Source organism: Anabrus simplex, chromosome 6, assembly GCF_040414725.1.
Source record: "Anabrus simplex isolate iqAnaSimp1 chromosome 6, ASM4041472v1, whole genome shotgun sequence".
In the NCBI taxonomy this organism is placed as follows: domain Eukaryota; kingdom Metazoa; phylum Arthropoda; class Insecta; order Orthoptera; family Tettigoniidae; genus Anabrus; species Anabrus simplex.
Genome location: NC_090270.1, coordinates 38,704,767 through 38,717,076, shown reverse-complemented (window position 1 = coordinate 38,717,076; position 12,310 = coordinate 38,704,767). Strand labels below are relative to the sequence as shown.

The 12,310-nt window shown below is 36.2% G+C and overlaps 1 protein-coding gene across 1 annotated transcript in view; it reads left to right on the top strand.

The window, feature by feature from the left end:
* The window catches only part of LOC137501279 (caspase-8-like), a 188,708-nt gene extending 176,820 nt beyond the window's left edge, over positions 1-11,888 (top strand). The window contains exon 10 of the mRNA XM_068228217.1: positions 11,511-11,888. Coding sequence (XP_068084318.1) covers positions 11,511-11,737 — 227 coding nt within the window. The 3' untranslated portion in view covers positions 11,738-11,888. The remainder of the gene's footprint in view (positions 1-11,510) is intronic.
* Positions 11,889-12,310: the final 422 nt, after the last annotated feature.

The window sequence follows — 12,310 nt, the reverse complement described above, 5'->3', positions numbered from 1 at the left end:
TCTTTTGACATAATGTTGTAAGCAATAATGTATTCATACCAATTTTGAGATTTAAGTATGAATATATTCACTAATAATATTAGTGAATATTAGTGAATAATATTAGTGAAGTACATATTATGTACTTTTTAAATTGGAAGGATGATACTTTATGTTCATATAGAAGAAACTTTGGTAAGAAAAGGTTAATATTTCACCACTTTTGTGCACAAATAAGTGTATAAATATTAGTATGGAGAAAATTTAACAATTTCCTAATGTCTACTTATGTAACATGTATATTATTGCATATAATCACTACACTCCAATAAACTACAGTATAACACTTCATGCAAATAATACAGTATAAATTATCACAACATTTATTATACCGGTACCAATTTACATAGTTTAAAATGCATTTTCACAAAACTTGCAGGTGTGTTGTAATGTTAGAATAAATAACTTACAAGATCATATTTTGAGTAAATGTGTACAGTGAAGAAGTAAAATCAAAATCAGAATGATACTATGGTGAAACTTGTGATTTCTGAATATAGCTTTAGACTAACTAACTTTGCTCCATTTCTTAGTTTATTTACTACAAAGGCGACCCTTTAGATGGGGAAAAAAGAAATAACTAAAATGCTTGGAAATAGATGCTCTACATCTGTTTGGTTTTTCCTTCACTTTCTTTGGCTCTGAATCTGTGCCACATCTTTTGGATTTTCTTCATGTTAGAGGTTATCTTTGTGAGCATTTATTTGTGCTTCTGAGTAAGAGAATTGGCCTTTTATTAATCAACTGACTCAGTTATTCAAAGGAAAATTCAAAATGATGAACTTTTTCAGTGAGCACCATGAACTGTTCAAAAATAATAAGTATTTATGTTGAATAATAATAGAGAAAAGAATTGCACAATGTGCAAAGAAAATTTTAGCTCTCATTTTCATCGAGACAGAATTTAGTCAGTGACAATAAACTTTTCCTGCATGACATTGCATGGTACCTCTCACAGCTTTTACCGCACAATTTGCATAAACATTGTAATTCGTTTGGTTCATGGTAGTTGGCTCTAATGCATTACCGGTGGTGAAATCCGTGAACAGCAAATCATGTCATTACATGTCTAAGTTCATATCCGGGATTTTTCCATTCGCTGTTTAACATAACGTCTGTAGAGTAGAACTCCAGCCATATTTCTTCCCTTTTTCTCTGAAGGTCTATGAACAAATTCTTACATGCCGGTGTAGAGGGTAGTTGCAGTTGTAGGTGGAGATTTTCTATGAAAAAAGTTTCTCTTGCCAGCACATATACCAGGTGCGATCAGGTGTACTTTGATACACATAGAGATATTTTTTCAGAATTTGGTTTTCACTTTTTCTGTATCTACTAGATTGCTTTTGGTAAGATGCTCCCAAATTAATGCCATGCCATATGTTATTACGGGGGTAATTTTCAATTTAAATATTTCCATTGCGGTTGCCAGCGAGACCTTTGGTAGATTTTCTACAGTAGTCATGGCTAAGGTTGCGGCTGTTATTCTTTCTTTAACATGCATCGTGAAAACAGTTCCATAAGTCTGCAAGGTGATCCCTAGATATTTAGTGTGTGGGACGATTGCTAGTGGCTCAGTCTTGTATGTGATCTTGTCATTGGCTGCTAATCTGCCTCCTTTGCTGAATGTCATTGTCACGGTTTTCTTTTTGTTAAGTTGCAGTTCATTTCTGGTTGCCCACTTTTCCAGTTGGTCAAGGCCTTCTTGAAGTTTTGTTATATCAGGTGACATAAGAACCATGTCGTCGGCATAGGCCAGTATTTTGACGTCTGCTTTGATGTATTTGATGACATCTGATGTGGCTATATTGAATAATAGCGGGCTAAGTGGATCTCCTTGTAACACACCATTTTTCTGTTCTAGTGGTCTGGATCGGTCAACACTGTCGTCTATCTGTACCAGGTTATGTCCAAGTATGTTCCTAATAATTCTTGTGATATAGTTTTCCCCTATGTACCCTCCCAGTTTTTCTATTATCATGGACCTGCTTATGAGGTCAAATGCCTTGGTATAGTCCACGAAAGTCACATGGAACTTTCCTCTCTGATACCTCAGGGCTTCCTCAATTTTGTCCATAAGACATTTCATAGCATGTAAGGTCGATTTGCCCTTAGGCTGTGCATTCCAATGCTATGCACCTGTATGCATTCAGATCTTCAATATCTCCTGTACCTTTATATAACAGCTTCAGCGTGGCTTGCCGCCAAATTTTTGGCAATTTACCTTGTTTCAGACATTCGTTAAAGAAGTCCGTCCATAGGACTAAAAAGTATGGCGCCGTGCTTTTGATATGTTCATAGTAAATCCCATCTGGTCCACATGCTTTATTGTTTTCAGTGTTCTTTATTGCTTTATCTATTTCTGTTCGAGTGAAAGGTTCAAAATGCACTTCCATATCATTTGTTGCTTTTGGTCGTGTTTCACTTGCCTGAAGGACTTTTTAAAAATGGTCTTCCCATACATTCATTGGTATATCTTTCGGGAAATGAGGCTGTTTTGTGTATATTGCCTTGTACCATTTCTCTATTGATTGTTCTGTCATCTTCTGTTCATCCCTTTTTTTGAATTCTTCTTTTGCCCTTTTCACGTTTTCTTTGTATTGTTTCCTGGCATCGTTGTAATACTGTAAATGAATAGCATTGGGTTGTTTTATTGCTCTGTGTAGCGCTGTTAAGGCCTCTTTCTTCACTTGGGTGCATTTTTTGTTGAACCACAGATTTTTGTTGGTTTTGGTCGAGAGATGTCAGCGGTGTTATCTTTGATAAGCTTTTCCACATTTGCTACTGCTGAGTCCAACTTCCCCATCCATATTTCCTGCTGAATATAATACGTGTCGATGTGGGCTATTGTATCTGTGTCTATTCTTCTGCTGAATTTCGTCTTTACCTTTTGGGCATTCGCTTGTTGTATGCTTGGCAGATTTACAGTAGTATCCACAGGCAGATGTTTTCTAGCAACTACGTTTGTGATGATGTTTTGTTGAGCTATACTTGTGTTGCTAAAGACCAGATCTATTGTACTAGCGCCGTTCACACCTATATAAGATTTTTTGTTGCGTTCATTGATTAAAGTTAGACCTTCCACATTTATATAATTTATTACTGCTTTTGTTTTTGTTTGCTCTAAATCGATTCTGAAGTTCAGATCTCCGGCTAGTATGACAGTGTCTGTACTGGATAGCATATGGAAGGTGGTTGCTAGTTCGTCTATTATGTCTTCTTCCTTATATTCTGGTTGAAAATATGCACCTATAATTTTACATGGTTTCGTTTCCACAGCTAGAATATTGTTTGTTCTTAGAATCACCTTAAAGGGAGCTAGTTTGGGTTTTAGAAGAACAGTTATACCTCCTTTTGGCCTTCCTCACTCGCCTTGTTTCACAAAAGAGTGTACGGAATAAAATTTTTGTGGCTCCATTCTGATGTGAGGAAAGTTTCAGTTAAAATCACTATGTCGTATGTCTGTAAGAGGTCTCCTGGGACGAGCTGGATGGCATTTCTAATTCCTTCAGAATTCCATAATAATATTCTCACCGATTCTTTGGGGTGATTCGTTTTACGTTCTTGTATTATTCTTTTTATGTTCATTGGTGAGTTTTCATTGCAGATGTGAGACCAGGTTGACTCCCTGGTTCTGTCCATTTGAATAACGGTGTGAGAAACGAAAAGGTCTTACTACCTCTCCTTCAGGCCAGAAATCTGCTCTTTCAGTTTCCCTGAAGTGTGCCATCGGGAAACCTATCTTGAAGGCTTTATTTAATTCTCTAGTAATCAGTTCTTCACATTCTATATTGTTTGTTATTCCCTTTTTCTTTTTTCTTTTTTGCAGAGGTAGCTTTGGAGTTTTTCAGTTGTGACTTGTCTTGCTAGTCTTCCGCCAGAGAGCCATGACATTCTTTCTCCTGCTTGAATAATGTCATTTCCTTCAACCGAAGACCGTAGTATAGATCGCTGCCATCTTCTTTGTCTTCTCCGTTCTAATTGGGTGAACTATCCATGTTTTCTTTCTCCTCCTCGTGTTCTTCAATTAGTTCTGAATTTTGTGTGTGAATGGGCGACCATGTGTTTGTAATCATTGTATTACACATTTCACCTACACATAAGACATCATGCTACTAACCACCACAGAAGCACGCAATAGTGATTACATCCCTCAATGTAGGATTGGCATCAGGAAAGGCATCCACCATCTGTTAAACAGGGATTCCCAGTAGTTGGGAAAAAATCTTGTAGGAATCTGAAAATTTGAGATTTAAAACTGAAAATTGTGTTAACAAAAAAGAATCAGTTATTTGAATTCTTTGCTGTAAAGTATAGAAAATTATCTTAAGAATGTTCATTTCAGACTCTTAAGTATATCTGAAAGTCTAGCTCCCAGGATAAATGGTCACAGTATTGGCACAGGGACCGGGGTTCATTTCTAGGATGCTTCGGGGATATTAACCACGTTTGGTTAATTCTTCTTCCTCAGAGTCTGTGTGTTTGTAATTGTAACCTCCAAAAAGGTAAGGTTACAAGTAATAGGAATAATAAAAATAATGTTAATGTTTGCTACCGTTAAACACATTAAGCACAGAAAATAACAGGATAACCAACATGATGGCTAAGAAAGGATAACAGGGAAGCGGCTGGGAACCATATCCAGGCGGTGGAAGGTATTGGCAATGCTGAAGAAGAGAAGTCAAATGTAATCCTAAACTTTACTTAACAAATTTAGATGCATATGAAAACATAAATCAATAACAAAATACACCATTAAAATTTGAAAACAGAAATCCAGCAGTAATTACAATTTACCCCGAGGGTAGCATTTAGAGGTTGAATCAATCAATCAATCCATATATAAGACGGAACAACGTGGAAATCCATGGTGTGCTGGAAATACAAAATGAAGATGTTTACAGCATTATCAGTAGCATAGGCGCGATGATCGGATGTGATGTGAATAAAAATTATATTGACGTCGCACATAGGTTACCGTCCAGAAACCCAGCGTTACCGAGGCCGATAATTGTGAAGTTTGTGAATAGATGGAAGAGGGCCGAATTGTTCAGCGCCAAGAAAAGAAGCCCATGAATTTCATCTCGAGCTATTGGTATTAATGCTGCAGACCAGCCGATCTATATAAACGAACACTTAACTCCCAAAGCAAAGGGACTCTTGAAGAGGGAAAAAGACCTTAGAACAAGAGGATTTAAGTATATATGGTCCAGAGAAGGGAAAATATTTGCTAGGAAAGATGACACCTCACAGATAGTAACCATACGGAGCACAGAGGACATCTTAAAAGTAGAATCGGCGTAACTAGGTTATGTTATTCTTAGTCTAATGACATGAATTATCTAACGATGAATACTATAGGTAACTTAGATGATTCAGAGATTCAGTTAAATGATCTAGAAGAACTAAAACAGAAAATTCATAGCACACGTATTCTGTATGTTAATGCTCAAAGTCTTCGTAAAAAGTGGCTAGAACTGTGCACTCTAATAAAACAAACTCATGCGCCTGATATTATAATAATTGTGGAAACATGGCTATATCCTGAAGAAGAGAAATATTTTATGCTAAATAACTACGACAGTTATTTTTGCTCTAGAAATTACAATAGGGGAGGTGGAATTCTTATCTATATTAAATCAGAGCACCAAGCCAAAGAATTATTGTCAATTAACTGTATAGAAAAACCATACAACATAATATTAATAGAAATCAGTGGGTTTCAAAGGGAAATACTTATCTTAGCTTGCTATAACCCACATTATAAATTCGGAAAGTCCTTTCTAAGTGAACTTGAAGAATTATGGAACAAGAATAGTAGGCACTTTTGTGTTTCAATTGGGGATTTTAATGTTGATAAAATATCACAAAATCAGCAATCTATTGAGTTGAGTAAGCTAGGAGAATGCTATGGCCAACTGCCATGTAATAATATATATCCCACTAGAGTAACAGAAAAGAGTTCTACACTTTTGGATCATATTTATATTAATGCACCCTGTAAAAAAAATGTGTATAATGTTTACAGTGACTTCAGTGATCACAATGTACTGGTCTGTAATCTTGACATCCCAGTAAGATATAGTAGTAGTATTTTTAAATATTCCACCACAACACACACCCTCAAAATAGACATTAAAAGCGCCAGGAATCTTTTATCCAAAAATCCTTTGATACTTGATGCTAATGACAACTGTGAAACTACTGTTAATAAGTTAACTAATCTCTTAGCAGAAGCCAGCATATCCAGTTTTAAGAAAATAACTGAATCAAGGCATAAAAACTCAGGATGTCCATGGATGACTCCTGAACTCCTCAACCTCATAAATTATAAAAATAAAATATATGGGAAAATTAAGAGACAGCATTATAGGTTGGGAAGGGGATGTCAGTATGTCTCAGAATATCTAAAAGATGAATATAAAATACTCTGTAATAAGGTCACTAAACTCGAAAGAGAAGCTGAAAGTTCTTATTACAGTAACAGGTTAGCTTCTAGTAAAAATCCATGGAAATTAGTTAACGAGATACTTCAAACAACAAATAATAACAATAGAGATATTCAACTAAAAGTTAATAATAATATAATCACCAACCCCTGTGATATTTCAACAGCATTAAATAAATATTTTACTAGTATTGGTCAGGATCTAGCTGTTAATTTGCTAAAACCAATACCAGTAATCCATATAGTTATCACACAGCTCCAGGAAATTCTTTATTCTTGTACCCAACTGACAATGAAAAAGTAGCAAGTATGATAAAAGAACTAAAAAATTCCAGTAGTTGCGATTGTTATGGTTTAAGCAACACAATTCTCAAACAGTTACCGTATCAACCGAAATAGTTCCATACATCACTGCATTTATTAACAAATCGTTAGCTGAAGGTACAGTTCCTACATTGTTAAAAATTGCCAAAGTTATACCCATCCATAAAGGCTTAGATAAATTAGACATAAACAACTACAGACCAATCTCTATCATGCCGATTTTAGCCAAAATATTAGAAAAAATTGTTAAAATAAGATTATTGAAATTCCTTTTTAAGAATAATTACTTTTATAAATATCAGTATGGCTTTATTCCAAATTCCAGCACATACAATGCTGTTGAGGATATTATCATTAAACTGCAGGAAGCTCTTGATTCACGAAAATTAGCTTCTGGGTTATTTATAGACTTAAGAAAAGCCTTTGACACAGTTGATCACGAGATCATGATCAGAAAACTGGAAGACGCAGGAGTAAGAGGTGTAGCGTTGAACTGGTTTAAGGATTATCTCAGTGATCGATCACAATTCGTCTCATATAAAAATGCTAAAAGTTTATGTCTTCCTATATCAATTGGAATTCCTCAGGGATCAGTACCGGGTCCAATTTTATTTCTAATATTTGTGAATGATATAGGCTCACTAAAATTACAAGGACAATTATCTCTTTTTGCAAATGATACAAATATTTTCTATGTTGGTACTTCTGCTAAAGAACTTGAGGTAAAAATGCAGTATGACATTAGATTACTACAAACTTGGCTTTCAAACAATAGACTATCCATTAATCTTAGCAAGACCAACTACATGATTTTTTACAAGCCCGCATGTGCAACTCCTCTTGATATTACATTAACATTCTTCGATCATCCTTTACCAAGAGTACAATTTACTAAATTTCTAGGTTTAAAAATAGATGAAATGCTTGACTGGAACGAGCAAGTTAAAACTATATGCAAAAAAATAACTCCAGCAATTGGAGTGCTTTACAGACTAAGATATAAATTCAACCATAAGTTTTTAAAATCTATTTATCAGGCTCTCATTGAAAGTCACCTGACATATGATTCATGTTTGGGGATGTTGCAATAAGGAACTTTTTGAGAAAGTTGCCATTTTACAAAAAAGATCACTAAAAATACTTGTTAATTTACCACCCTTAACACCTACAGATTATTTGTTTAAGAAATGCAGACTTCTACCACTCCACATTTTACGTGATAAGAGCTTCAGCTATAATGGTATATAAAATTAAGCATAAATTGGTTTATACAAACACTATCTGTATTATAAATTCTGACATACACTCATATAACACTCGAGGAGCAAAGAGAGTCCATACAGAATTTGTAAAAACTAGTAAGCATGGTTGTAACTCCTTATGGCACTACTCTGCGAAGGTGTACAATGCTCTTCCAAAATATATACAACAGGCAACAACAATTTCAAAATTTAAACAAAAAATAAATAATCAATGGACAAAAGAAATTGAGCAGTAAATCTTTCAACCAAGTAATGTACAGTGGTATTATATATTGTATTTATATTTGTGAGACTGTAACGTATTTAGAAATAAGCTATTATTGTATTGTCAATATTTTGTAACTCTGCCAATATTTAATCTTGTATTGCGCCATAAGAGCCTCGGCTCAAGTGCCCTTTCTTGAGTAAATAAAAAAAAAAATACCGGAACATCACACATGACGTTCCACTGTTCGTGCCGACACTTTTAAAACACCTTAAACAGTTCGAAAGAAGAAAAGGGAAGTAACGTTACACTATAATGAAGATGTACATGTAAGAAAGGGAACAACATTTAAAATATAATCTTGGTGCAGAGCATCTTCAGTAGGCAGCCCCCCCAAAAACACTTCTGAGAAAGGGTTCCTGTCCTAAAGGTGAATACTCCAAGATGAAGCAGAATTAACAAGACAGCCCCAGGGTGAAATTTACATATTATGATTAAATTGAACGGCGTTGAATAATAATTTACAAAATCAACAAAGTGGGAACTGTCTCTTTACAAATGTGATGTGACTTACTGAAACGGCTAAGTCATTTTAATAAAATTTGGAAGCTGAAGAAAAACCAGGGGTAAGCTCCGGCAAAATAAATTAAATGAAACACTACATTTGAAACTAAATACCTGAAAGGTGAAAAACAATTAAGTGCTTACCTGATGGCGGGGCTAAGCAGACCCGTTACCTTGAAGGCAACCTTTCCCTTCACTGGTCAAACAGAAAAGACGCCTTGGCAGAGCAAGGCTCTAGCGACAACGCTTCTCTCCGGAAATTAGGAAACCTTACCACAGCCAATGAGCGTCCGAGCTTTTTCCTTCACCTACCAATCACATTTACTTTTATTTTCTCCAATTAAAGCGCAGAAATTAGTGCTGATAAAAAAGATTGAGAATTTACGAAATCGATGCAATATCTGGAAATATCCCACACCGATCTGGCACGTGTACACAACAGGATGTGGTGTTTCCTAATACATCTTACTTTACTTTTCCCATGATAAAGAACCAATCTTAAAGCCATAATAAAATCAAACAATTCCAAACTTCACATACCAAGGAGAGACAATTACATTACATATAAAATTAACCCATAAAGTATATACAATTCCTTGCCGTCTTCTAAGTCCAAGTAATTAAATCCAAGTAATCACTACAGTAATCATTCTATTACACGTTTCACCTACACACAAGACATCACGCTACTAACCACTACAGAAGCACGCAATAGTGATTACATCCCCCCATGTAGGATTGGCATCAGGAAAGGCATCCACCAATTGTTGAACAGGGATTCATTTACATTAGTGATGATCCCAGATACCTGGGAAAAAGGCCATGAAAGTAGAACCATCCCTTAAGTATAGCTGAAACATGATGCACATGGACTGGTAAGAAATGCACGAAAAACTGAAGGCAAAATTTATCAAGTTTCTAGACTTATAACTATTCAAGTAGAGTGTATACATAGTTCGAGGATTATACGAAGGGCATACTATATTGTTTTATACTTTTTTAAAAATTCTATCCAAATGAAGTACATACATCTGTTGTTACATCCACCTTCTTAACATGATCTCCTTGTAACTGTATGCACTTTTCCCATCGATGTGTCACCCTCTCCAGACCTTCCTGAAACCATTCTTTTGGAGTGCTGCATACCCATGCCTTGACAGCTGTGTCCAGTTCTGCACAATCTGCAAAACGGAGACCATGCAAAGGTTTCTTTGTGTTCCTGAACAAGTAATAATCACTTTAGCCCATTTTCCTGGCTGCTTAGTTTGAATGGCACGACATAAATGCTTCAGGGTTGCCACATATGCTGCACTGTTAATCGTGGTCCCAAATTCCAGCCAGTCAATGAGGATGATGCCTTTTGTGTCCTAGAACACCAGCGCAATTTGCTTGCCAACTGATGGCACTGTTCGACATTTATTTAGTGGTGGACTGCCCCTATGTTTTCAATGGCATCGATTGTTTCGTTTGTGGCTCATGGTAATGGAGCCATGTCTCATCACCAGTCACAAGCCTAGCCATGCAGTTGGCTGGATCTTGATCGTGGTGTTGCAAAAGTTCTCTGTACATGTCCACACACCTCTGCTTTTTGTCTGAAAACAAGAGTCTAGGCACCCACGTGAATGACACCTTCCCCAGCTGTAAGTGGCCGTGCATGAGCCGCTGCAGGGTGTTTCAGCTAATTCCCATGGCTGCCTCCATTTCTGTAAATGCGATGCATTTGTTTCCTTGGATGGCCTGTTCAACCTGGGCAATGTTGGCTGGTGTTGACACTGTCAGATTCCTTCCAGAACTGGTTTCCTTGTCCACCGATATGCACCCTGTTTTCCAACTTTCCACCCAGTTCTAAACTGTTTTCCATGACAGCACATGTTCTCCACAAACTGCCACAAAGCACCAATAAATTTCTGCAGTGCTCACCTCACGTCTTCTTTCCATAGGAACCAAGTTGTACAGTGCTGTCCCTGACGGTTGCCTTCCATGTTGTCTGCTCCTACGCTGACAGTGTTATTATGTAATGGCTATGATGAGTGCATTCGTTGGCCTCTGTGCATGTGCTGCTACCAAATAGTGGAACTAGACACTAGTTACATGTCACCACCTTCAAAAGTGAAATGTGAACCATACCCGAACGTACAAAAAATAAAGTGTAAAACAGTATGCCCCTCGTAATATTAAGAAAATATGTTTTGTTTTCAGTTTTCTGTATTTATAGGATGCTAATAAAAGGCCCGTGCAAAACATTTTAGACAAGAATGACTTGACATGGAATGTAAATAATTGAATGAATCTTTTTTTTTAATGAAAATCATGCAGATCTTACCAAAATCAATATTTAAAATTATTTTTTCAGTAAATTTGGTAACTATCATCATAGAGTACACTTTTATATATTAAATTAAACTGTTTTATTTTGCCAATTCTTGATATAATAGTTTTGATTTAATGGGTTGAATGTTCATAAACTCCTATATGCCCTTTAAATTTTTCAAGTTTATTATGGGTGGCAGGGGTAGGGAAGTGCAAACTCTCCTACCTTATTCCTACCATCAGTTTTAAAAGACAGAGAGTTATGTTTTCCAAGTGCAAAAATATTATGAAATGTAAATCATTGCTAAATTATGTGACTGAACAAAACCTTCACCTCTGTTTCATTATGTTTCTGTTTCAGATTATGGTGCTTATAGGCATACTGAGAATGGCACATGCTTCATTCAGAATCTTGTTGTTGAACTTAAAGAAAGTTATGAATCACTGGACTTGGTAAAAATTGTGACTCGGACATCTCGCAGAGTAGCTCTTGATTTTGAATCAGATGAAGGGAATAAACAGATGCCAGTTGTTCGCTCTACACTTGGAGCAAAAGTTTATTTTCGAAGTAAGAAAGAAATACTCTGATTCTTGCTGACATTTATTTGGTGAGGAGTATGGCAGTAACTTATCTGTGTCAATAAAATTGAGTATCTTTACATCTGTTGATTATTTTGATTGTAAATAAGTTTATGTAAGCATTTTCTATTATTTTATGATGACTGACACCAATAATAATAAAAACGTCTTTTCTCTGTATATCATCTCTTTGAGGGAAAACAGTTGAAGCAGTATAAATGGAATTGAATATGCAGGTTGGGGCATAAGTCGTGGTAACTATTCCTTTTCCATAAAAATGCAGGTTCTACCAAGCAAATGGAAATACAGATACAGATGGGAATGGCGAGCATTAGGTGCTGTGGAATGTATGAATAATCCCGAGTAGATTTACCAGGTGTAGGATATAAACTGTCAGTATCCAGTTCGAACCCCACTGTCGGCAGCCCTGAAGATGGTTTTCTGTGGTTTCCCATTTTCACACCAGGCAAATGCTGGGGCTGTACCTTAATTAAGGCCACGGTCACTTCCTTCCAACTCCTAGCTCTTCCCTGTCCTATCGTCGCTATAAGACCTATCCGTGTCGGTGCGACGTAAAGCAAC